General features: G+C 37.9%; 1 protein-coding gene across 1 annotated transcript in view; it reads right to left on the reverse strand.

Annotated features, from left to right (window-relative positions):
* Window positions 1–22,368, reverse strand: part of LOC145305661 (1-phosphatidylinositol 4,5-bisphosphate phosphodiesterase zeta-1-like) — a 68,715-nt gene extending 46,347 nt beyond the window's left edge. Inside the window, exons 1-6 of the mRNA XM_080147370.1 lie at window positions 22,267–22,368; window positions 19,350–19,393; window positions 18,718–18,784; window positions 17,461–17,553; window positions 12,427–12,487; window positions 1,068–1,179 (exon numbers count right to left, since the gene is read on the reverse strand). Of these exons, the coding sequence (XP_080003496.1) occupies window positions 1,068–1,179; window positions 12,427–12,487; window positions 17,461–17,553; window positions 18,718–18,784; window positions 19,350–19,393; window positions 22,267–22,355 (466 nt within the window). The 5' untranslated portion in view covers window positions 22,356–22,368. The remainder of the gene's footprint in view (window positions 1–1,067; window positions 1,180–12,426; window positions 12,488–17,460; window positions 17,554–18,717; window positions 18,785–19,349; window positions 19,394–22,266) is intronic.
* Window positions 22,369–27,932: the final 5,564 nt, after the last annotated feature.

Below are 27,932 nucleotides of genomic sequence, written 5' to 3' on the forward strand. Positions count from 1 at the left end.
CTATGGTCCGATTTTTGTATTCATAGCAGCCTCCAGCAAAGCAGTATTAGAAAAGAAAAAAATTGCAATTTTAATTACTCCAATGTCACGAAAATCAATACAATCATTAATTCATTATTCCCTATCTCCTTGTTTCTTGCTTTTTATCTTATCTGACCTCCTAATTTAAACAAAAGACAACAAGTGCAATTCTTTCCAAAATGTCACATCTTATCCATGTTACCATAATTTTTTATATTCGAAATTTAACCCTTTTGTCTAAAAATAATTGACGGTTTCTTGTTGATTGCATCTGAGTCACAATCAAACGTTTTGAAAAAATGTGTTTTGATGCTTATTTTAGTTTAGATTAAGTAAAGATTATAAGAACCCTGCAGGTATAGTACTCCGTATGGATAGGGATCTATAGTGTAAGAGCCCCTAGCAGGGGCTAGATATATTTTTTTCAGATTTAGAAAAATGGGAACAGGGTTCGGTGGTCAAGAAAAGGTATGTGTACTGAGTTTGTTAGAGTCAGATATATGAAGATTTATATTTCACTCGTATGGTGGTTGTCATCCTTGTTAAAAGCAAAACTTTTCTATAATTAGGGTCAGTAGGTATAGTCCTTCTGTTGGATATTTTTTTTGTTAATTTAAGCATTTTAGAATTGTTCTATTAATTTCAAACTTTGCATGGTAATTCTTGCAGTAGTTAGGTACGATTTAGGAAGCGTAGCAACTCTAAAATTGTTACCAGAAAGTCCGTACGCCCATTTAAAACATGTTGATTTTAACCCTTTTAGCAACAAATTTTAATGTGATATAATTATCCGATTGATTAGATTTTTGGAATACTGATTCCTAGGAGAACAAACTAAAATTTCATAAGCGAAGCATCTCTATAATCAAGTTCTAAAAATGTAAGTATGTCCTTAAAAATTATTCCATATTTGAGCTAATTTACTTACAATTTTGTTTACACTGATTATTCAGTTTTGACACTCTACAAGTGTTAATGTTCGTTTGTCCTACCGTTTCGGAGCTTCGCCTTTATGGATATTATCATCCTTGTTTAATTATACTGACCTAATGTATGGCTGTCTTCCTTTCTGTCCCTGTGATCAAAAATGATTGACATACAGTGTTCTGGATTGTACATACGGCTTAATAAACTTGCTTTCTCTGTCAATCTTTCTACCTAAACATTTAGAGTTATGCGAAAAGTGTCATATGTGACGTCATAGAAATACGGCCTAAAAGGAAGGATGAGAGGAGATGGGGATTTGATGGATTTAGACTATTTTATGACGTCACACATGTGACTTTCCGTATCTCCAATCTTTCTGTCAATCTTTCTACCTAAACATTTAGGGACATGCGGAAAGTGTCATATGTGACGTCATAGAAATACGGCCTAAAAGAAAGGATGAGAGGAGAAGGGGATTTGATGGATTTAGACTATTTTATGACGTCACACATGTGACTTTCCGTATCTCCAACATTTATTTTTTTTTGTTATGATTAATTAAGTATTCTATCCCTATGAGTTATGCCAAAATACAGCTGGCTAAATACTTTAGAGTTTCTTAGGCTTTTTATAGGTTAATTTAGGTTAGGTTAGGTTATATTGGGTTAGGTGATTGCCCCACAGGGTTAGGCAATTGGCCCCGCAGGGTGAGAGCCCCTCCGCAGGGGCTAGAAATACAAAAAAGCTACTGTGAAAAATACGAAGAATCGCCCTTTAAGGTGCGTTGCCACGAAAGGGACTATACCCAATAGTTCTTTATATTTATGTAAGGCTAAGGAAACTCTTTTCTAGCCTAGCATAGGCAATTTTATAGAATTTAGCCCAATGCTTTTTAAACTTTGCCTAAATATCATTTCTTTGTATTTTTAGACTTTTCTATTATTTTATCAATTTCAACTTTGTTTTCATATTATTGTTATTATTTCTCTTATTATATTTGAACAGCTAACAGATCTAGAGTACAGATGTATTTGCAGATAACTACCTCCCTTCCTTTTTTAATGACCTTATTCGTCTGCTACCATATTATTTCCTGCTACTTGGCTGTGTTAATACACACCACACCATTGGTTGATTTTCAATGACCCAATTTAAAGTGGGCACAAGGACAGTGCGATAGGGAGGTACAAATATTTAACCCTTCCCCTCTCTAGTGTTAAATTCTAATGAACAGATTCACATTATCGTCCTTGTTTATACTTAAAAGCAGGGCTTGGAAATAGTCTGTAAGCCTCAGGAAAATTATTCTTTTACAATTTTAAAATTCAACCGGAAGTGTAAACAAGACTAAATATGAAAATCCCACTTTTAAAAGATCATAAAATGTGTTTATTTGTTTTTAATAGTTTACTTTTGTCGTTGCAATAAAACAAACTGTAAATTTCACGAAAATTAGACCGTGATTTATCTTTTTTTTCTTTCAATTTTTAAAAGCAATGTTTTTCTATAATTACTGTCTGTCCGTCCGTCCGTCTGGAATGGATAACTTTAGAATTAGCTTGTTAGAATAATAATAATAATTAAATCTGACACAAAGTCTTTTAAACATTGTCCAACGAAATTCAAATGTATGTATAATGTAAAGATCTAAAAATTGTTTTGCTATTATTATTCTTGTTTGCAAATGTACAAAAAAATGTGGAGACGAATTGCAAAACTGTTTAGACAATTATCTGCAGACCTACATACTTATCTATGTAGGTAAAGGACAAGGTATGATGAATGTTAAAATCAGTTTTGACCATAATTTTACAATAGTAAAATTTAATAATTGCGACGAGTTGATTGCAATATTTGGTTATCTTGTATAAACAAAATGCATTAATTAGTTATTAATAACGAATTTATCGCAAAACTTTATTTGTTACAAATATATTTTATAATTTTATGACGTCAATCGAGGTTGTTACTGTAGTCCTCATTTAATGATCATTACCTCCAGTATAGATTACAACAAGTTATCGCAATATATTTTTTTATCAAAGCGTTATCCCATATTCGTGCCAAAATCAAATACAAATTGAAATTGATATTGCATTAGAACTTTTAAATGTCACATTTAAATTACTGATCCTTTCTTAGATTTAGTATATAACCACATGAAATACATTGAAAGACAAGACTAATAAATACACATACGCTTACAGTGGCTGTGCTAGTCATAATTATCTATATTATTTCTGTTACGTAGTTAACCTCCTTTTAAGCGAAGCTTTTCTGTAATTAGTATCGGTCCGTTCGTACGTCACGGGCAGTTAGCTCTTTTCGTTAAATTAAGTAGGTTAGAATTGTCCTATCGATTCCAAACTTTTCATAGTGATTCCTGTAGTAGTTAGGTACGATTTATAAAGCAAAGCTCTGAAACGGTAGGTCAAACAAACATAAACACTTGTAGATTGTCAGAACTGAAAAATCAGAAGTAAATTTGTTGAAAAACTGCTGAAATAAAGGATATTGTTTTGGCACATAATTACATTTTTAGGATTTGATTATAGAGGTGCTTCCCTTATAACATTGTAGTTTGTTGTCCTAGGAATCAGTATTCCAAAAGTAAGACTAATCGGATAATTATATCACATAAAAATCCTATCTAACATGAATCACCCTTTAAAGTTAGAAATCGATAGATAAATTAACGAAAAGAGCTACTCGTTCCACAAAAAAGATACCCGTTACTGACGAACGGACGGACTGACCCTAATTATAATATTTTTTGCTTTTAAAAACTTCTTAAAATTAGTAAACTAGAAAGTGGAAAGTAAAAATGTATTTAAACTATCAATCTGTCCCTATACACAAAACTCATTAAGAGTGAAAGCGCAGGGGATTTAAAGGGATAAGACAATGGCGGATAAATTGATGTAAATCCTCTATAATGATACACAAAATTACTCCCTCTGTTGATTACAATTAGTTGTTGAAACGTTTGGACACTCAACTTAATGTATTAACCAATAAAAATTCAACAAAAGTCCCCAAAGTTGTTGAGCCAACGAATAAGAAAACGTTATTACAAAACTAAAACTTTGGAGACTAGTGTTATAAACAGCTCAATGTCTCCTCCCTCCCTGAAAAGGGCAGTAAATAATGAATAATGTCTTTTACTAAGGCTAAAAAGTAATTTACTCTAAAAGATAAAAAAATTAAGTAAATATAAAATGTTTAAAACTACTTCAAAACATAAAAATGCTTCTTTGAGAAAAGCATTTGAATCTTACCATCTGTTTCAAAGATGTTAGCGAATAATTCTTTAGAAGCACAACTTTACTGATTCATTTAATCTTTAATTAATAATCTATAATTTATACTCTTAAATCCAAATACAATTTTGCTCTCGTTAAAATACATACGCATTAAACAAGGATGACAACATCCTTAAAAGTTAAGCTCTGAAACGGTAGGACATTCTGGTAACGATTACAGAGTTGCTACGCTTTCTAAATCGTACCTATCTACTACAGAAATCACCATGCAAATTGAAATCGATAGGACAATTCTAACATGCTTAAATTAACGTAAAAAGCTATTCGTTCCGGACGGACGGACCGACCCTAATCATAGAAAAGATTCGTTTTTACAAAGACACATTTAATTATTTTATATAATACTTTGAAATTTATTTACTTAAATCCAAATAAAATTTTTTCTCTCTTTAATACTTTGTGGTATCCGCCGAGGATAAATGGCAGACACCGGAGTTCAATTAGATTACGGCAGTGTGACAGACGTGGACACCTTACTATAGAGAAGCTACGCTTCTCTAGCATTCACTAGATAATGATCAACATCTATTTCAGTTGTCACTTTATTGAAGGTTTAAAGGATACTAAAGCTATATACAACAAACAATGAATACATGGATAGGAATAAATAATCATAACATAAAAGCATTATAACACATATACAATAGTCAGTTTGGGCAATAATGATCCCCCATCCCTGGAAAGGGTGGGGGAGAATTAAGAATACAGTTAACCATAATAAACATGACAGATTCAATCATTAATTTTAAGCATAGGGAGGGGGTCGTCAGACCCCTTCCCCAGGACTCGGGGGAGGGCCATTGACCCTCCACCGAACCCCAGTTCAGGGGTGCCATAGGCATGGCTCACGGTTGCCGAATACCACAACTCTCCCCTCGGAAGGCTGGGAGAGGGTTTCCCTACCAGACTTCCGACAGTGGTTGAGGCCTTCGGTCCGCTCCTTAGGGCTAAGATATATACAAACGATAATGATTCAATGGAATCCTAGTGGTGAGTGTTTTCTCAGGGTTGATGGGCTCCCAACGTGGGATAGAAGGCAGAGGCTGGCTTTGGTTGGACACGTTGTTCGGCGCCGGCAGGTGTCAGGTTGGCAGGTGGCACCGTTGTTGCTGGAACGGTCAGCAGTGGGGCCTGCTGGTTGTTGTTGGCAGCGGCTGGGGCGCTGGCTGCCAGGTTGATCGTCTGGGCAGCGGCCTGTCCTCCTGAGGGGCCGCGGGGTCTGCCAGAGGGCGGTCCTGGCCTACCTGGGCGGTCATGCCCGCTATCAGCTGATTGCATAGACACCATTTCCTCGGCTGCTTCCCTGCCTATGGGAATGGCATCCCAGTCTACTGAAAAGTCCCGGGACTTGGCATGGGTGAGCCTGGCTCTAGCCAGAGCTTTCCTATACAAAGCTGGATGGTACAGGAACACTTGTGACATCGCATTCAGGGCTGCTCGGACGCCTCCTTGTGCTGCTGCCAGAGAAATGATGGTTAGGTCCCCCAGCAGTTTGAGGATCAACAACAGCAAGCACAGTATGGCTGCGCCATCTCCCCACTCGTGGATAGCTTGTCTAAATCCAGCCCAGACATCCAGGGCGGCCTCTCCTTCCTCCGCCAGTCGGTCAATGTTGTAGGACACTATCCCATGGTCTCCTGTGGCCGAACAGCTGCCTTGCTGAACGCAGGAGCCATAGGATAGGCCGGTCAGCATGGCGCTCTTGTATGCTGGGAACGCCAGCAGTTGTTGCCAGTCGTTCAACTCAGCCTGCGAATACAAGCCCCCTGAACTGAAGTCATCTAAGGACTCTGTCAACAATTGCTTAGGCGTATCCAGCGGGGGTGGCCTCTTCTTAGGAGCGGGGGTTAACTCTATCCAGCCTTCCTCCGCGTGCACAGTCAGGGGGTATGTGGAGGAGCAGGGGATCTTGGTGGCGTGCTCACTATATACTCGTGTCACAGCGTCTACAAATCCTGTGGGTTCTACTGGCACTTTGTCCCAAGACTCCTTGTGTTCGCGGACAACGTATTTATGGCGTTGGCAGGTCAGCTGCAGCAGGATGTCTCCCCTCAGTACCGAGAACGTGCTCCCCTGGACACGCACCGGGTGGGCCGGGTCTAGTTGCTGGAGCTTCCAGCAGTTGGCCGCTACTTCTTCTGCTGCTGTGCTTTTCATGCGCGTTTCCAGGGTAAACCCAATATAACCTGCATGTATTTGGGCTTGTAGGGGGACGTCAACATCCCTAGCCGACACTCTGGGCAGCGCAGCCGCGGCTGGGTCAGCTGCCACGAACAACGCTGGATGGTTGGTGGCATGGGCCTCGAAGTCGCAGTTCACAATCGAGGTGGGGTTGGTCATGTTGATGAAAAACTGGGCCTGATGGTCAACCAGGTATGCATCCATCACTAGGCTGGGCTGGAGGCTGCGGATCAGCCTCAAGGGGCAATCTCTCCCCAGGTGGTCCCACACGTAGGTTGCTTCCCCAGTGATGCAGGACAGTTCAGAATGGGGACACTCCAGGGTCAGGTGGTCAGACTGGGACTCCACCCGTCCATCCTCTACCACGTAGGTCTCTTCCTTGACCAGCAGCTGCGTTCCTGGAGCACTAATTCATTGCGGTACAGCTGGCCCTCGAAGTGGACGTCCTCCCCTTCACAACCCACCCCCTCGGGGCTGTTGACGAGGGCGCCCACCATGTCGATGGTGAAGAACAGGGGATGGTTCAGCTGGAACGTCAGTGGCTGGGTCTTGCCTGGCAGCGTGTAGACTCGGTTCCTGGCCAGGTCTCGGCACGCTTCTGGGTCTATCTTGGTTGGCCTCATGAGGGTGGGGACCGAGGTCACCTTGAGGTGACCCCATACCCCACACCTGAATGTCCACTGGGACACGGTGAGCTGGCAACTGTACCCGGTTGTTTCCCTCACCTTGACCTGCTGCAGGATGTGCACTTCATGGCCCAGGGGCACCTCCTGGTGTAGGGGCTCCGTATTACACATCTTTTCTTTATTGTAGGATGTGACATGGGTGGGGTTGGCACAGTCCCATCCCACCAGGACGTAGCTGGTTGTAGGCCACACGGCTGCCAGCAGGAGGCCCCACAGGACCATCCACCAATGGGAGAGGCTTCCAGGCAACCATCTACCTCGCTAACGCGGCTGGGGATCTTCAGCTCTGGTCACGGCTGCTTCTTGTGGCTGGACACGGCTGGGCTGCTCCTGGCTAGATACAAGTTTCCATTGAGCGTTATCTTTGTGCGGCCGGGGCACCCCGATACCTTCCCCAATGACAGACTGGCAAGCGACTGGCGCTTGCCTGGGTGTCGGCTCCCCTAGCCCCAAGTGCTCCCTTCCCTGGTCCAAGGCATGCCCAGTGGCATGGGGCTGAAGTGCATGTGGCACAGGCTCGCCCTTACTCACTTCCCTCCCCTGCCCTAGGAACTCAGGTGCATGTGGCACAGGCAAGTCCTTATTTTCCCAAATTTCAATCTCCCCAGCCTCTGGTGCAGGGGGCACAGGCAAGGCGGGGGTTTTACAATAGCTTGGATACAACACATTTAACAAATTCAACTTATCCTGGTGTTGGGCAGCTGGGTTCCTTCGGCTGGCAGGGGGCTCTGGATGGCATGTAGCTGGGCTCTCCCTGCAGGCTGGTGGCGCTGGCTGACTGGGGGTGACGGGTGTCACCCCTTCCTCTGGGACTGCTGGCTCGTTCCAGGACTCAGGTCTCTCGGTGGCGGCGACGGTTGTCGCCCCAGACATCAGGTTGGAGGCTGGCTCGTTCCAGGATCCAGGTATCTCGGTGGCGGCGACGGTTGTCGCCCCAGACATCAGGTTGGAGGCTGGCTCGTTCCAGGATCCAGGTATCTCGGTGGCGGCGACGGTTGTCGCCCCAGGCACCAGGTGGGAGGCGCTGGATAGCACCCCCCCGTCATCCCAGGTGGCGACGCCTGGTGGCGTCCCATACATCGATGCTGAGGCGCTGGCTAGCGCCTCCTGCCTATCTCGTTCAGCGGCCGCCAGGGCCTCCCCGTACACCGTCTCAGGGACGCTGGATAGCGCCCCTCCACTCTTGCTGGGTAGGCTCAGTTGGGCAGGTTCCATCATGTTGAGGCTAAAAGGCTGGGGCCTCAGAATCTCTGGCTCGGCGATGTTGTTGGGTTGTATCAGCTCTGGCTCCAGGTGGTTGAGGCTGAAGCCTAGGCCAACCCGGTTGGGTTCAGCCGCGCCGCCCAGTACATTGATCCTAGCGGGGACAGTCCCAAACTGCGGCATCCCATCGGCTTGGTCCGCAGCTTTGGGGGCGGCTGCTTGCTGTGGTGGTGCTGGGGGCGCGCTCCCTTCCATGTGGGCCACTCTGCTGGGCTTCCCTGGAGGGGCGCCCTTATCGGCGGTGCGCCTGCGGCTGGCTACCTGGGCCCAGTCAGCTCTACAATCGGCCGCCGTGTGACCGTCATAGTGGCAACGCTCGCACTTGGCAGAACGGTCACGGCGTGGCTGGGTGCGTCTCTCCTCTAGGCTAACTTCCACAGGCGTTGGGCAGTCTCGAGCTCGGTGGCCTCTCCCCTGGCAGCGGAAGCAGCGACCTGGAACCTTGTCATCTGGAGCGACCTTCCCCATCTGGTGGAGACCCGGAGCCAAGGTGCCAATCTCCATTGGCTCCGAATCATCATACTGGGGCAACTGGATGCTGGCGGATCCAGTCAGCCCGTCAGTAGAGTCTACTAGGCACACACCTTCTTTCAGTTGCTTTGTGATCATGGTGACGGTAAACATGGCCTTACGAGTGTACTCAGGTACACTCGTAATTTCATGTCCCATCATGATGCGTTTTACATTGGCGTTACGAATTCCACGATTTAATTCGTCCACCAACAACTCAAGATCCTCATGGCTGTAGGCGTCCCGATACAGGGCACATTTAGTGGATATGTACGCCTGTATCGGTTCTGTCGAGTGTTGCTTGTAATCCCTAAACGCTTGTTTAAGCGTTTGGGATTCAAAAGCAGGACGAAATAGCATTTCACACTCGGCCTTGACCTGCTCGTAGGTCAAGGCTTGGCCTGCCTCGCCAAACAGATGGGATGCCATTTCCGCCGCTTGCCCTACCAGTGACAGTAGGAGGGCGTTGCGGCGGTTGAGGGAATCATGAGGTGGCACGCGGTAAGCCGCCCATGACATCTCGAGTCTGCGGATATGTGACGACCAGGATTGCTTGGGCGGCCCTCTATACTCCGGCAGATTGCTCAGCATCAGCTTGCGGTACTCGGCTGGGGCCGGCTGAGGGTCATCCTGGAGCCATCCTGGGGCTTGATCACCTCCTGGGGCTTGCGGCTGGTCCATCGGGTCAACGGTTCAACGGCGGGGCACAAAGTTATACAGTACTAAAATGAATGGTTTGTCACTTGAGGCGTTCTAGCCTAACAGCCAACACTGTTTGTATCACTAGGTTGGTAGTTTAGTTGCAAAGGTAAAACTTAGCTGTACTTATCACTAGTTAGGTGCTGAGGTTGTAGGGTAGGCTGGTAGGGGTAGATAGATGTTGAGGGTCTGAACTGCTGTCAGGAACTGATTGGGTTTTCCTTTATCACACTGGAGCTAGAAGGAGAGAAGCTTGTAATTCTTTATTTGCTCAAAATACCCCTGTTAAATGCTATGGAGTAGCTCTGCTCCGGTGTGTGTGTGTGTGTGTGCGTGAAATCTCCTGGCCTTGCAACGCGCGTACGCACCGTCAAATCCGCGCACACGGGGAAAACGCGCTCTTATCCCTCAACTCGCTCTCTCATTGGTCCGCTTTGTCCGTTGAATTTATGATATTTTCCGCACTTTGTTGCGCTACCCGTGAATGGCGCTCTGTGTTCCCGGTCGCTAGCCCCACACTACAGACGGACTTAGGCTAGTGTGGGTAGGAAGGGGGAAGCGCGTGAGGGGACGGGGGTAACTCCGTCCGTTCCCCCTGTGAGGGAGGGGTAACTGTGTGCTGGTGTAATAGTGCCTTTTCTTCTTAATCCTAGGCTTATCTATTATATCACCCTGATTGTATTTGCCTTCAATGGAGAGGGGCTCCTCCCTTTCCCTTGGAATAAGGGGTGTATTGTTGTTGTGCTGTAGGCTTGAGGTGATTTGATTGTATATCAGGGTCTTTATTATATTACATCTAGCTTCTATTTTTGTCCTTATCACAATTGCATAACAGATTTGTTTACTAACCCTGTTCTATTTTTAGCTGTTATCACAACACAACAATTTGTTTGCCAAGCTTTGCTCATAAATCTATTGTTTAGCCATCACACCAGGGTGGTAATCCCTGCAATGTGACATAATATCTGTTTTTCTAGATGGGTGGCTGCGTTGTAGCCTCTCAGGATACTTGGAGTTGACGTAGTTTTTCTCTGTTCTGGTGCACTACACTCGTATGTTGGCTCGCAGCTTGCAGCTATGTGGCGTGTTTCAGCCTATCGGCGGCAGGGAATGTCCCGTCCTGCTAGCGCCGCTGATCCAAATCCGGCTGATGGCGGCAGGGAATGTCCCGTCCTGCTAGCGCCACTGGTTCGGATCCTGCTATTTCTTGCAGTAAAGTTGGCCTATTTTCAGCCGTTTACACTTATTTGGCTTGTTTCAGCCGGTCCGCAGGCCTGTTTCAGCCCTTTGGGCGCTCAATTCTCCGCTAGATATTGGCGCTGCTCGCGGTTCTTCGTCAAATTTCGCTGTCTCGCTTCCACAACTGCCGGATGCAGAGTTAAACTTTGCTGTCCAGGGTGGGTAATTCAGGTTGCTTGCGTCAGTTTTGCCAGTTTCACTGCTGGGAGTACCTTAGCCTCAGATGCGCGTCTGCTCTACACTTGTGGTTCGCCGTAATCTCACACAGCTGTCACCAAAAGTTGTGGTATCCGCCGAGGATAAATGGCAGACACCGGAGTTCAATTAGATTACGGCAGTGTGACAGACGTGGACACCTTACTATAGAGAAGCTACGCTTCTCTAGCATTCACTAGATAATGATCAACATCTATTTCAGTTGTCACTTTATTGAAGGTTTAAAGGATACTAAAGCTATATACAACAAACAATGAATACATGGATAGGAATAAATAATCATAACATAAAAGCATTATAACACATATACAATAGTCAGTTTGGGCAATAATGATCCCCCATCCCTGGAAAGGGTGGGGGAGAATTAAGAATACAGTTAACCATAATAAACATGACAGATTCAATCATTAATTTTAAGCATAGGGAGGGGGTCGTCAGACCCCTTCCCCAGGACTCGGGGGAGGGCCATTGACCCTCCACCGAACCCCAGTTCAGGGGTGCCATAGGCATGGCTCACGGTTGCCGAATACCACAACTTAAGCTTTAAGAAATAATATTTAAAATTTGAAAATCTTCATAGTTTAAAGATATTTGTTGAGTGTTTATCTATCCTGCAGTAGGTGGGACTTCAGACAAACAAACTGATGAAAGATAAATCCGTCGTGGATCTACAAAATCATTTTGTCTCGGTTAAAAATATTAGTTCTTTACTTAACATTCTTATGTTAAAAGGTAGAATGTCTTTTGTGTCTAATTTAGTTTAAATTAAAATAGCTTTTTTTGGGAGGTGGTTACTTTTAGAGAGAGGTTTTCATTCCCCCTCCCCCCCAAAAAAAACATGGCATAAAAACTTGTTCTAACCAATAGGCACATTCTCAGTAAATTAGAGCCCAATCGGTTTACCGATTACAGAGATTTTTGGCATCAGAGAGACTTTTACCATGTATTTTGGAATGTTTCTACTTGCAAAGATTTACTATCATTTCAAATATGGATAAATTTTTTTTCCTAAGTGATATTCTTATAAATAAAGTAGAAAAGTTTTTTATGTGTGTCCTTTAAAATTATTCCAACCACTTAATCGATTGCGTATGCCATTTTAGATCACGGCATGTTTTTTTTTCAAATAAAAATCTTGGAATGGGGTCTATCCCTTTCTTTCCCACTTGAATATAGAGCCCCTACAATATGCTAGGGGCGAAGGAGATGCGGGATGTGATGTCACAAAAATTCCATCTCTTTTTTAGGGGTTTCCTTTATTATGTTCTCCTCTCATCCTTTCGTTTAAGGCATATTTTTATGACGTCACACATGACATTATCCAAATGTACAAGTGCGTAAATAAAAAAAAATACACTTACAAGATTAAAGGTGTCGGTAGAAAATCCTTTTCTAACTTCTATGATGTCAGCCATGTCCAATCTGAATTTAAATAAATCAATGTGCCGTATAATCAAAGTAAAACAATAGAGGGGGAAGGATGAAATAACTGTATGGCTCCAACCCCGTGAACCCTGTGCCGACTTTCAATAGGGTCTTTGAATATCAGCCAATAGCATGGGAAATAATAACACTGCCAAATCGCTACAAAAGAGCAGAAAACAATTGGATAGCAGACGAAAGAGGTCCCAAACATTGGATCCAGATAGTTGTCTGGGTTATATATCTATACTTAATACATTTATTGTCGTATATTTATTTAAGTTCAATTTCATAAATATTTATTAAATTCTGAGTTGCGAAACATGAACGATGAAGTAAAGTAAACTATATATTGCGTTATGAAAAAGTGTTTGTGGCTGACTTTTCATCGACATTTTCCATAATATTTAATTGTCACATATCTCAGGGTAAAGCTTTTCTTGGGTAAATTAATTCGTGTAAAAATTTCTCTGTGAAGCATATGACAAAACATATTATAAGTTAGTTTAACTTCTTAGATTAAAGCAATCTTTCTAAAAATCATCGCAAATAATGTCGCCTGTATCACGAATAAAACAAAATGTAAATAAAAGTTTTTGTCTGCAAAAATCCCCTTTGAAGTTTGACAAAAAATGGGGTTAGATGGATCATCTTGATATGTTATGTCTATTGACGATTAATAATATCAATTTAATTAGTTACACCTTGAATAAACAAAACCTTTGACGAATAAACTAACAAGGAAAGCAACACCATAAAAATCGAAGCTCCAAAATAAATAGATATGACAAACGAACAATAACACTAGTCAAATGTCAGAACTCAATAAGCAGAATATTTATTTTAATTCTAAACAAAATTGTTTATGAATTAGTTACAAAATTGTATAAACACAGGTTTCTGTTTAAGGACATACTAACATTTTTAGGACTTGATTATAGAGATGCTTCGCTTATAACATGGTACTTTGTTGTCCTGGGAATCAGTATTCCAAAAAAATGTGAATAGGATAAATATACCATACAAAAACTGTTATCAAAAAGTTTTAAAAATCAGCATGTTTTAAATGGACATACGGACTTTCAAACAACACTTATCGAGTCGCTACGCTTTCTAAATCTTATCTAACTGTTTCAGGAAACCTCATGCAAAGTTTTAAATCTATAGGGCAATTATAATATGCTTAAATAAAAGGGAAAAACTATGGACTGACATACTTACTTACGAACATTTACGAACAATATACATTTAGTTTTCATGTAAAACAATGTTCCTATACATATATGTTTGTAGGTTTGTGAGGGATTTTTATCAGAGAGAGAGAGAGAGAGGGGACAATGGGCTCTATTTATTATACTTGTCCCCAAAGTATTGCAATATCGTTTTCTCATACGTTGTCTTAACAACTTTGAGGACTTTTAATTAATTTTGATTGATTGGTTTATTGAATTGAGTGTTCAAACGTTTTAACCCTAAAAGAAGGGGCAATTTTGTATATAAACATTGAGGATGTAATTGTACATATAGTTTAGATCCCTGTATTTTTATAGAAAACAAAGGGATGAGAGAGAGAACAAGGGTATAATTGTCCCATCAACAAATGAACAAGTGTGTTGTAGAGTTTTTTTTTCAGGAATACTATGGTTGCTGGACAAAGTGTATAAAAAATCAGCTATGTGACGTCATAAAAATGAGAGATTATCCATATCTTTTTTCGAGGTTTTTCATTCCAACTTCTCCTCTCATCTCCCTCATTTTTAATACGTCACATGGATGATTTTTTAGACACTTTGTCCAGTCACATTACATTACAGTATTAAAATGTGGAACCATTAATCTAGCCATTTACGAGATCTTGCTAACATAATTCATTCTAAAAATAACAGGATGTCTGTCTCACACACCGCTGGAACAATATTAGTCTCCTTAACAAACAAAATCCTTTTTATATGTCTCTGAAACATTTTTATATCTATTTTTTGCGAGGGTACCTTCCCCCTGCCAAAGTGTCTTAAAAATCAGCCATGTGACGTCATAAAAATGAGGGAGATAAGAGGAGAAGTGGAAAGCAAACCCCTACAAAAGAGATGGATAATAACTTTTGCCTACTGTGTATATTTTTATTCTTGTTTATTTTGTGCTGGATAAGTTTACACAAAATGCATTAATTTCTTGTCCCAGATACTCACTTCTACCCAGGGATATAAAGGGATAAGACAATGGCCGTTAAATTGATGCACTTCCCCAATGTTAATAAACTTTTGTTTGAAACGTTTGGATACTTTACTTAATGAATCAAAATTCATTAAATTACCCAAATTTTTTCAGACTACAAATGAGAAAACATTATTAAAAACTTTGGGGACTAGTGTAATAAACAGACCATTGTACCCTTCCTTCCTGCTTCTCCCTGGGATTCAGGGACAGGTCAATGGAAAATAAATAAACATTGCATGGTGCAAAAAGAGAATATCTTTTCATTAATTTGCTTTAACAGTTTGGAACTAATCTCGTTCTAGATTCTTCAAATTACTTCTACGTTACATTATAAACACTTTTATGCATGGGGAATGCATTGGCCAAAAAATGTGTGAAACGCATCTGTATACAGAGTAGAAAAAGAAAAACGACCAAGCAGTCTAAGGGTCTGTTGTCATTATCAACATTGCCAAAGAAATTCTGGAAGAGTATCCTTTGATTGTGTGTTAAGAAATCTCCCTATTTTTATATATTGTTTCCCATTGCCTTGTCCATGCATCTCTGCAAGTCTTTTACTACTATGTCTAAAAGCCTTGCTTGGCAAAAACCTGGGGCGTCCAACAAATTTATATCAAATTCTGTGAGGTGCACTCAAATAGTCATGGCGAGAAAATCAATTTTTGGCTTATCCTATTATACAAAGTAGTAAAGGTTTTGTTGTCTGATGCACAATATCTTAAATTATAAAAATTTTTCAAAATTGAAAAAAAAATTTCGAAGAGTATATTACCTGCTTCGCTAATGTCAAACTGAAAAGAAGAACAAAAATGGCAACTTAAAAAAAATTATTGGAAAGAGTTTCAAAAATTACAAATAATGCCAATTATTACAAAGATATTAATTTTTAAAAATATTATTTTATTGTCCATGGTAATTCTTTGTATTAAATGTTAAAATGAATTTTTGTCAGCTTGACATTAGCAAAAAAAATTGTTGTCTATGGTTCTATTCAATAAGGACTACACATATTTAGAGAATACTACTGATCTACTACTGTTTTTAAGTCTTAAAACTCACACCTTTACGGATTGTACCCGCTGCCTACTGGTCTTTTTATCTTTTCTTCCAATTTTAGAGAATATGTAAAATTAGAGATGCAAAATGTTAATATTTCAATTATGCAATGGTTTTTGCACAAGTATTCAGTTCATATACTTGACTTACATTTAGACTAGTTTTTTCTTTGGTCCGATTTATAGGTATGAGTATTAAAAGTTGGACTCATTTTCTGTGTGTGGGTTGCTGCCACTTTTACCACTAGCAAAATACAGCCACTGTGTTTTTGACAAAAAAGTGGGAATATTTTTGTCCATTTCGTTATTAGCTGTAATTTTGGCAATATATTTTTATCCACTGTCAAAATTACACCTTTACTACTGTCATAAACACATTTTACTGCCATTTTTTCACCCATGAAATTCAATGAGGCCGTTTTGATGACAAAAATATACTTATTTTTTGACACAATAAAAACTGTCCCGAATTTGTATTAATTTTGAGGAACACGACTCCAGTTACGTCATATTTTTCTTTCCCGAAAAAGGGAAGGGGGAAAGAAAAAAAAGGAAGGGGGGAAGAAAAAAGAGATGGGAGAAAAGGGGGTTTTCCCTATCTCTTTTGAAGAGATTTTCTTCCGGTTTCGGTTGGGTAGTAAAAAAAATTTGAAAAAATTCTAAATAAATCTTAATTTCTACATTATGACTTTTGTGTATAAGGTAGAAACCTAAAAATTTTTGGTGAATACTTAGATATCAATGACCTTCTGAGAAAAGTGGTGTTATGACCGTTTGACCGCTCCCTGACCGACTTTATGACCGATTTTTGTCCGGCTTTTACTACATACATATATCCAACCGCCGTTTTACCGCCGTAACCGTTATTTGCCGTTTTCCGGCGATGATCAGAAAAAGTAATTTTTTTGTTATGAAAAATAAAAGTTCGTCCTAAAATTTGGTCATCCTAGCTGCAAAATTGGCCGCTCTACAGCTGTTTTAAAATTTAGCGGCTGGCCGCTAAAAAGCGGCTAAGGAGCGGTCTGACTGCTATGAATAGAAAAAGTAATTTTCTCTAAAAATACACATGAACCACCAGAAAAAAATTTTACGTCTTTATCTGTACCAGGAGCCGAGATAGAGGGGGGGCTCTTTTAGCCCCCCACTCCCCCGATCTATTAAGGTTAAACCCTTATTTATAAAAAGAATGGGGGTGGGGTGGGGGTTGGGTTGGGGGGCAGTTATCAAGGTAGTTTGTGCGATTTTGCCGAAATGTCTCTATACACAACTTTATTTTACTAGTTTTGTACTAGCCAACTTTTACACATGAACATTTTAACATCATAAACAAAATTTTATTTTACAGGATTTTGATTCATTCTTTTACAATATGGTAGAAATTAACATGTCAGTTTAAATGTCCACTGAATTATTCTTTATTTTTATTTTATCAAACTAAATTAAAAAAGTAGTTAATAACTATTTTAAAGAGATGTGTAGTTTTTTTTAAACATTTATCCTATTAAACTTTTTGATGTAGTTAGAATTATGTAGTTAGATTTCACTATTAGCATAGGGTTGATAAAGGATTCTTATAGTGATCCTCAAAGTTAACCCCCCGGCCACCTCCTTATCAAATTTATATCAAAGAGGGGGTTACTCTACTCGCAGGGCACTTAGCGGGAAGCTACTGCTAAATGAATCTGTACAAATGAAGCATACCTGAATAATTTATTTGGAGCTACCCTGTACAGGTTCTGTGATATGGCATTGTTGGCTGGCGAATAATGAATGTACAGCTTCTTGAAATCCAACCTTAAACAAGTATTATTATCAAGAGGGGGGGGGGGGACATTTGGCTATTTATTACACTAGTCTCCAAAGTTTTCTAATAACGTTTTTATACGTTGGCTTAACAACTTTAGGGACTTCAAATGAATTTTGACTTGTTTGTTCATTAAGTTGTGTGTCCAAACGTTTCAATCAATGAATGTAATCTACAGAAGGGATAACTTTGCGTGTTATCATTGAGGATGTACATCAATTTAACGGCTATTGTCTTATCCCTTTAGATCCCTAAAACCTAATTACAAAAAGGGTAAACAAGCATAAAATCTTGAAAATGACTGGCCCTAAATGGTTATCCATATAAGAAAAGCATAAACATTAAACAATGTGCAGATTTTTAACTTTGCTTTGAATGAACTTATTCTTGTTTGCAATTGTTAAATGTAATGTAATCCTTTTAATCTTAATCTTTATATAACATGGAAAATTGTGACAATTTTTTTTCATTTTCTACAAGAAAAAGAAATCAGACCTCTACACCCGCGAATTTTCATAACGGAATAATTTAGGATTTTCCAAAAAATGTCAATCTGCTGTTATCCGCTATAAGCCGCAGATTTATTGTCCAGACTGCAAATTGTACATGAAATTCCATGACCTTGCAAAGCAACTGATAGAAATTGCCATTAATTAACTCCCTTCTGGGTGGGGTTTTATGAAAAACTTTATAAAAGCAAACTTGTTCAAAATTTTAAATAAATGATCATTGCTTTCATTGTCATGATTGTGCGGTAATTCCTAAGGGAGGAAAATTGAACTTGAAATTTTCAAGTATAATTTTCTCAATAATTAGATTTCATTGGATTTTCTGGTTGCCAGATATGAAATCTACACATCTGTTATGGCTAGATGGCAGTGGCAAGATTGGACATTTAAAACTAAATTTTTATAGTAATGAACTGTGAATAGTTTCCCAGGACCTATGAAAATCTATCCTGTAAAGGAGAACCATATCAGTTCAGGGGTTAGAGAAATCGTTCGGTACAGACAGACAGAGATCCTGTTACTTTTACATAAGGATAAAAAGTGCGGCTAGAGTGAAGATTGTTAAAAATGCTAATCAGTTTGAAAATAATGCGGCTCGACTACAATTGCTTGAGCTGCAGCAGCCGAACCCTGGATGAAAATCACCTGAATTTTCTTTTGTAGCTTTGAATTCCACGGAAACGTTTCTTTCTGATTTTCCACAAGAATTTGCCTGCAACCAACAAAAACAATTCCTTCTCTTATTTGGGGTATAGTACATTTCGTGACAACGTCTTTCAAGGGGCGGTTTGTTATATTTTCAGGGTAGTTTTCTCCTATTTCTAGCATATGAAGGGGACTCTAACCCTGCAGGGCTAATTGCCTAACCAAGCATGTCAATAACCTAACCTACCTTAACCTAACCTAACCTAAAATAATCCAAAGCTACTCTGAAAATACAATGAAACGCCCCCTTAAGAGGCGTTGACACGAAAGGGATTATACCCCTTATTTTAATGCTTTTTGGAGTATTTAACTTTTTTTCAGGAAAAAGTGAAAGTTAGGCTAGAAATATTTTTAATTTTCTTTAACGAAATGGAATCAATTCATATTTTTTAGGAAGAATAAGCACAATGCACAATTATAAGAATCATGGGGGTGAGATTGTGTTGTATTAGTTTTTGGTTCAAATATTGCTTGTAATACATTTATAAAAAACAGTATAATTTTTTAAATCTCAAGGTATAACGAGATCTGAATCCCAAATCTCTACTACAAGTAGCGGAATTGTTCCTTGCCTGTTTCCATATCTTCAACACCTTGCACAGTTTTTAGGATGCTCCTTAAAAATTAAATCATTATACTAAAGTAACAGGGTGTTTGTCTGTGTATCTGTACCGAAGGATCTCTCTAACTGCTGAACCGATCGGGTTCTCCTTAACAGGGTAGCTTCTCATAGGTCCCGGGAAGGTTCATAACTAATTTCTTGGGGGTGGGACACCCTCAAACCCCAAAAAAATTAAAAATCCCCCCCTAAAAAATTAACTAAAATAGAAAATGAGGGGGGGGGGTGGCACCCCCCCCCAAAAAAATTTTTCTTTTAAAATCTAAAATAAGAAATTGGGTTATTAAATTCGACTCTCTCCTCCTCAAGCGCCCCTAGAGGCCTCTATGGGCGTAGCCGCTAGTATTTAATAAAAGTAACAAGATATGCAGGGAGGGAGGGGCCATTGGGCTGGTAAATACACTAGTCCTTAAAGTTTTACAATACCCATTTTCTTATTAGTTGGCTTAACAACGTTGGCTTGAGTGTCCAAACGTTTCAACCAATATTTGTAATCTACATAAAGGGTAATTTTGTGTATCGTAAACGGGTATGTACATCAATGCATTTACCATTGTCTTATCCATTTAGATTCCCGAAGATATGTGGCGGTAAGTGATCATGTCTGTGTACCGATAAATCTCGAAAACCACTGAAATTATATGGCTCTAACTTACAGGGGAGCATTTTCTGGGACCCCAGAAGGTTTTTTAACTATTTTGGGGGAGGGTACGTTGCCTGCACTACCCCATGCCTCTAGGGGCGTTGATGCTAATCTATTATAAAGTCGCATGGACTAATGATTAATTTGGCTGAGCAAATGTAATTTTAATTTTTTCTTTTTACAATTATGCATTGATTCTCAGAATTTTCTTTAAAAAACTTAAGCTGTGTTTTAGTTAAAAAATTCTCAGGTTAAAACTTTTTAAAAACAATTGCCACAACTCTTGTACACATATATGAGCTAGACAAAAACAATAAAATAAAAATAATATTATTTTTATATATGTTATAAGTATTTATAAAAATTGTGGTTGGATAATTATAGAGATAATCTTTATTGCTTCCTCTCTCAGGAGATATTAAATATAATTTACTACAAGAAATATACCAGTTATTTCATTTGGTACTTAATAGATACCCCCGGGGTGAGAGACTAAACATTAGACTGTAAATTGTCAGGGATCTAAAGGGATAAGACAATGGTCGACAAATTGATGTATATCCCCAATGTTAATACACAAAAATTACCCTTTCTGTAGATTACAAAAAGTGGTTGGAACGTTTGGACTATCAGCTTTATAAACCAACCAATTAAAATTCATCAAAATTTCCTAGGGTTATTAAACCAACGAATAAGATGTCGTTATTATAAAATTTTGGGGACTAGTGTAATAAACAATAAACATCCCGTTGTCCCCTCTCTCTCTTGTAAATTGTACAGGTCTACAAAGTTTTTTAAACACGATATTTCATTTATTGCAATAAATACTTTGAGAATTATAACAAAAATTTTATTGGGTGGTGTAAAAAATACAAACTGTTCAAACTTTTCAAAATGACGGCTTTGAACCAAGTACGAAAAAGCGAAATTTTTTTAGGGGTTATTGAGGTGTTGATACGGGGGTAATTTCGGAGGTCTAAATTTCTTTGTAGTTAAATTTGTGGGGGGAGTTGAAAATTATGAATTTTTTTTGAGGGGGGGGGGGTATCATAATCACAACTTAACCCCCACCCTCTCTTTTTTTTTTTGACAACCTTGTCATCCAATTTTAGATTGTACGCAGCAATTATAGTGTTGGATTTTAACAAAGCATTTGAGTGATACAATGAGGTTTATAAGAAAAGCCAAACAAATAGACAAAAGTTAGTAAATAAAGAAGGTGAGGTTCAATTTAAATGTAAAGTATTTCTTGCTAATCTAAATTCTAATGCCCCAAATTTATATAAAGAAATTTTGCAAATGGTAATTGCACAAATTCTTGTAAAAATTTTAAATTTAATTTAGTGTGCTATTTCAATTATTCTTTTAATGAATTATCATTAAAGTAAGTAGTTTTCTTTTCCTAAATATTTTTTAAAATCCAAGAATGATTATGTTTTTAAAATCAGAAAAAATATTATTCAATGGGATAATTTGTAGGCAAATTTGTAGGCTTAGCGTTTGTAGTGCAAAGCTACATTACAGACAAACAGACAGAAATAGTTGCTTCACTGATTTAATTATTTTTAATAGTACTGTATGAAGCCGCTTATAGTGCCTTAAAAAAATTACATAATACATTACAAATGACCAATGATAGGACAGTATACACTTTACCATTGGTCAATTCAAATGTATACTGGCCTATCATTGGTCATTTGTATTGGATGACGTCATTTTTTATTAGGCACTATTTTGTAGAAAAAATTATCACAAAATTGAGAACGAAAAGTAAACTGTCTTTTTATGTTGTCATTTTAATGATAATGGACATACGGACTTATATTGGTTATAAAATAGCTGCGCTTCCAAAAAATTCAATTACGGTCAGTTGAATATGAGTTGCCTATTGTGTACACAGTTTCCACGGTGTTTATCTCAATACTTACTTCTTGCTAAAAAACTTCAAACTTAAAAAAAATCTAATTTTGACTGTATAAACGATTTATCGTGAATAAATGATGAGCTATCGCTCCATCATTTATTCCCTCGGGCAAAAAATATTCATTCCTAAACAAAAAACTGGATAGGAATACCCCATTCAAAATTAAAATTTTCAAGTTTTGATTTTTTTTTGAAGTTTTAAGCTGTTTTAGCTAGTGATAAGTATTAAGATAGGATGAGGAAACACCGAGGAAAATGTGTACACAATCGGCTACTCAAATTCAACTGACCCCCAATTACTTACTTGGAGACAACATCTCTCCACTCTCCGAGCTTCTTAGGCTTCTTTTTCAATTTCACTCTCTGAGGAATTTTCTTTTTTATATTGTCCATTGTTATATCTATAATTTGCAAGAATAGTATCATCTACACACATGTGACAAATGAATAACCAAAAAGCAAGAGAGAGAGAGAGAGAGGGGACAATGGGCTGTTAATCAAAGTAGTCCCCAAAGTTTTTTGATAATGTTTTTTTTATTCGTTGCCTTAGCTGCTTTGGGGACTTTAGGGAAGTTTGATTGGTTGGTTAATTAAGCTGAGTGTTCAAACGTTTTAGCCACAAAGTTTAATCTACAGTAAGGGTAATTATAATCATTTGGGATGTACATTGATTTATTGGCCATTGGCTTGTCCCTTTAGATCCCTGTCAAAAAGCTCACCTATTAAAGACGTTCAGGTCTAGCTGAGAATGCGGCATTCAAGAGACGATAAAATTATTACTTCTGCTAATATTGCAGGCAGGGAAGAAGACAATGCATGTTCTTAATGATCATATAATTCTCTCATATTGACTATCAAAAATAAGAGATTTATATATTGCTAGCGGCTACGCCACTAGAAGCATCTAGGGGCACTTAAGGAGGAGGGGAAAAAGGGGACCTCATCCCATTTTAAATTTGAGTTTCCAAAGAGTAAAAAATTTTTTTGGGGGAGGGAAAGGGGTAAAGACACCCTCCTCAAATATAGTTTAAAACCTTCCCAAGACCTATAAGGAGCTTCACTGTTAAGGAGAACAATATCGGTTCAGCGGTTAGCAAGATCCTTTGGGACAGACAAAAAACGCTTACTACTTTATATTATAGGATAAATAAATAAACTTAATATTTATGTAGATTACAAATTTTTCAGAAATTAGTAAATACTTGAAATAATAGGTAAAAAAAGAGTAAAAATCAGATGCAAGCAAATTCTCGAAAACAAGGATGACAACATCCATAAAAGCGAAGCACAGAAACGGTAGGACAAACAGACATTAATACTTGTATAGTGTCAGAACTGAATAATCAGAATATAAATGTATAAGAGTCAACGCAAAATTGTAAGTAAATTTGTTGAAAAACAACTTGATTCAGGATAATGTTTATGGACATACTTACATTTTTAGGACTTGATTATTGAGTTGCTTCGCTTATTACATTATACTTTGTTGTCCCAGGAATCAATACACCAAAAATCAGATCAATCGGATGATCAGATCACATAAAAATTTGTTGTTAAAAAAGTAAAAAAATCAACATGTTTAAAATGGACGTACGGACATTTTGGTGATGATTATAAAGTTGCTACGCTTTCTAAATCGTACCTAACTATTAAAGGAATCACCATGCAAAATTTAAAATCGATAGGACAATTCTAACATGCTAAAATTAACGAAAAAAGCTATCCGTTACGGACGTACGGACGGACGGACCGACCCTAATTATAGAAAAGCTTCGCTTTTAAAAATATATTGACCCAGAAATTTTAAGTATTTTCAAGGGTCGTGATTTTTTTTGTTCTTAGAACTGTGTACTATTCAGGAATTTAAATGTATAAGACAATGGCCGATAAATTGCTGTACATCCCCCATTATGATACACAAAATTACACCTTCTGTAGATTAAAAGGCGTTATTCTCTTAAATTTTTTAAATTTTTTTTTCAATTTTGTACCCAACCCCCTCCCAACCCCCACCAACCGACGAACAACTATTTTAGGTTAGGTTAGCTTTTAGGCTAGGGAGCCGAGCGCTGCGGCTAGGCAGGCAAGGGGGCCGAGCGCTGCGGCTAGGCAGGCAAGGGGGCCGAGCGCTGCGGCTAGGCAGGCTAGGGAGCCGAGCGCTGCGGCCAGAGTTCATAGTTCGCTGTCGAGAGGGGGGGGGGTACTCAAATTTTCAATATTGAAAGAAAAATTTCTAAGAGGATAATACCGATTAAAATCAGTGGTTGAAACGTTTGAACACTCTACTTAATAAACCAACCAATCAAAATTCACTAAAGTCCCCATAGTTACTTAGCTAATTACTTAGCATTACAAAACTTTGGGGACTAGTGTAGTAAACAGCCCATAGTCCCCTCTCTCTCTGATTACTATGAAACTCAAGGACATGGAAGGTGTAACACAAGATTTTAATATTTAAAAATGTTTTGCATATTAAAAAAATAAATCAATATTATGGCTAATTTTACAATATTTTCGGGGAAAGTATGTTTTACTAGGGCTGCAGCCTAAAATCTGTCAGGGGGTCATACATCTCAGAAAATATTAGACTATATTTCCAACCGTTTACGACATTTATCAAACATGAATCCAGGTTATGAAAGTGTTAAACCATGCATAAAAATTATGTAAATATGTATTATAATATTATTTTTGTGTATGCTTATGTTGAAATACAAAAATATAACATACTGGAGTTGGCTCAATATAACTATATCGCTATTGGCTAGTTTTCTATAAGTACATATCTATTTATCTATTTCTCAATAAACCAATTTTCCTCCCCCGTCATTACTATCTAAAAGAAAGAAGTAAATATTTATTAATTTAAATGATTTTAAAAAGATTATTTCAATTATATTTTTTTCACATTACCATCACCAAAGGGTTAATATGATTAAAATTTTAGTTTAAATATTTCAACACAAAGGAAGTGTCGCCACAATCGAATTCTTTTAAAATACAGTTTTCTTAGATTTACTCTATTATGAACGTATATCTTTTATTTATGAAATAAGGATTAAATACTTCAATGTAATTCAAATATCTACATGAAGTGAAAAACTTAATTCATTCCATAAACAAATAGGATAAAGGTCTTATCGCTTTGGTCAATGAGAGTTTAATGAGGATTAATGGAGCACTATGAGTTTTAAACACTTTACCATTGGAAGACTCGAGCTCATTTATAGACGTTTATTTCCTATATAGATCTGTCATGGATCTTGATGCAATAAAGCAGGCTATTTTGTAAATGTTAAAAATTGGAAGATTTCACTAAATAAAAGTAATCGCAAATATACTTAGTAAATAATTTAGTTTAAATAAAAACTTAAAGTTATAATTTTTCTTATCCCTGAATAGAGTTGATTTCAGAGAAAAATTGCTTAGGTTAAATTATTTTTTTCCTTTTATTAATTAGGTTCAAACAAGAAAAAATATTTGTATTTTAAAAAAAAGATGAGCATTTTTATTGAAGCAGCTTCCTTATTAGTGAGACATATTGTAGTTTTATTGTTTTAAATCATTTTAAAATCATATTGATCAAACCATTCAAAATTAAATTGTTTATTGCACTGTTTAAGGAAACAATTGTCCTTGTTAAAATTATAATCATTTTTTACTTCGGGCCCAGCTAACACATTATTAGGTTGAGATAAACTTAAGCTTTCTAGGATTAACTTTAAACTATTATACATTTATTTTTTTTAACTAGATTTATCTTGATTTTACATTCTATATGCTTCAAAAAATTGCATATACAAATGACACTTTTAAGCTCTGCAGTTATTTTACTTTTACTGAAAAACTAAATGAACAAGGATGACAACATCCATAAAAGCTACTCTGAAACGATATGACAGACTAACATTAACTTTTGTTGAGAGTCAAAACTGAATATACAAAATATGAAAATATAAGGTTTGACAAAATTATACATAAATTTGTTGCAAAACTATACAGAATTCTGTTTAAGGCCACACTGACATTTTTAATACTTGATTATAGAGATGCTTTGCTCATAATATTGTACCTTATTGTAATAGGAATCAGTAATAAAAAAATCAGATCAATCGTATGATTTTATCACATACAAAATTGTTATCAAAAAAGTAAAAAAATCAGCATGTTTAAAATGGACGTACGGACGTTCTGGTAACGATTATAGAGTTGCTATGCTTTCTAAATCGTACCTACCTACTACAGGAACCATCATGCAAAGTTTGAAATCGATGGGACAATTTTAACATGCCTAAATTAACGAAAAAAGCTATCCGTTACGGACGGACTGACGGACGGACGGACTGACTGACCGTCCCTAATTATAGAAAAGCTTTGCTTTTAAAAATAGGATTGAGTGCCAGGGAGGGAAGGGACATTGGGCAATTTATTACACTAGTCCCAAAAGTCTTATTTTCTTATTCATTGGATTAACAAACTTGCAGACTTTTATTGAATTTTGATTGATTGGTTCATTTAGTTGAGTGTCCAAACAGTTCAACTTTAATTCTAATCCACTAAAGGGGTAATTTTATTATTAGTATTGGGGATGTACATTAATTTATCGGCCATTGTGTTATCCCTTTAGATCCCTCGTTGAGTGCTAACTTTATTACAATTGTTCGTTGTGGCCTTAGACTATTATCATTATGACAAAACATATTACTTTCTGCATCTTAATTGCATTAGATGTAATTTCAGTGATAGGTTACAGGTAAAATTTTTAGATGTTATTAATTATCCCTGCTGCTACTCATAAAAACATGGCCCTCTTAAATTTGGTTTTATAGTGCTTTCTCGTTTTCATTCGAATCCGGTGGATAGGAACTGGTTCTCATCTATACGAAAAAACTATGTCTAGCATTGAATTATATCCATTAGATCTTTTCATGAGAATACCCTTTCTCGAATTTCATTCTTCTGCTAACCTAAAAAGTTACTTTAGGGGCCTAGAAATACATGTACAAAATTTCAGCTCTTTATCTCTACTGGCGACCTAGCGCCAGGCATGTAAAATATCAACAGATAACGGTAGCACGGCGGTTTTAACAATATCTCAGTAATGTGCAGGTTTTAAGCTCTTCTGCATATTTCAATTTAAACACATAAGGCCAAAGATATTATATCCAAAAAATCTTTTGTCAAAGTCTACTCTACACCTAGCGCCAGTCAGTTTTCTAAAACCATGCATTTTATACCTGTGAAAAATGAAATCGCCAGCGCTAGGTGTAGAGTAGACTTTGACAAAAGTATTTTGGGATATCATATCTTAGGCCTTATGTGTTTAAGTTGAAATATGCAGAACACCTAAATTCACCTTCCAAGCCATTCTTTAGGCATTTTAAATTTTTTTATGAAATAACGGGATTTCAAAACTGCCCTTTGAAAAGGCCTAGAAAATATCTTTTTTTGTCCCTTTGTTCACTGTTTATAGTTACAACTTATTAAGATATTATTTTGAGTTAAAAAAAAAATTGGCGCTTCCAGCACCAAAACTGGCAAAAACAGGCAGTTAAACTTCTGTACCCCTACTTAACCCCCTAACATACCCCCCCTCTATCTCGGCTCCTGTTACAGATAGAGACGTAAAACTTTTTTTCTGGTGGTTCATGTGTATTTTTAAAGAAAATTACTTTTTCTAGTCATAGCGGTCAGACCGCTCCTTATCCGCTTTTTAGTGGCCAGCCACTAAATATTAAAACTGCTGTAGAGCAGCCAATTTTAAAGCTAAGAAAACCAAATTTTATGACAAACTATTATTATTTGTAACAAAAAAATACCGCTCCTTATCTGCTTTTTAGCGGCCAGCCGCTAAATATTTAAACAGCTGTAGAGCAGCCAATTTTAACGCTAAGAAAACAAAATTTTATGACGAACTATTATTTTTTATAACAAAAAAAATACCTTTTCTGACCATCGCCGAAAAACAAC

Source organism: Acartia tonsa, chromosome 2, assembly GCF_053477335.1.
Source record: "Acartia tonsa isolate MP-2025a chromosome 2, ASM5347733v1, whole genome shotgun sequence".
NCBI lineage: Eukaryota > Metazoa > Arthropoda > Copepoda > Calanoida > Acartiidae > Acartia > Acartia tonsa.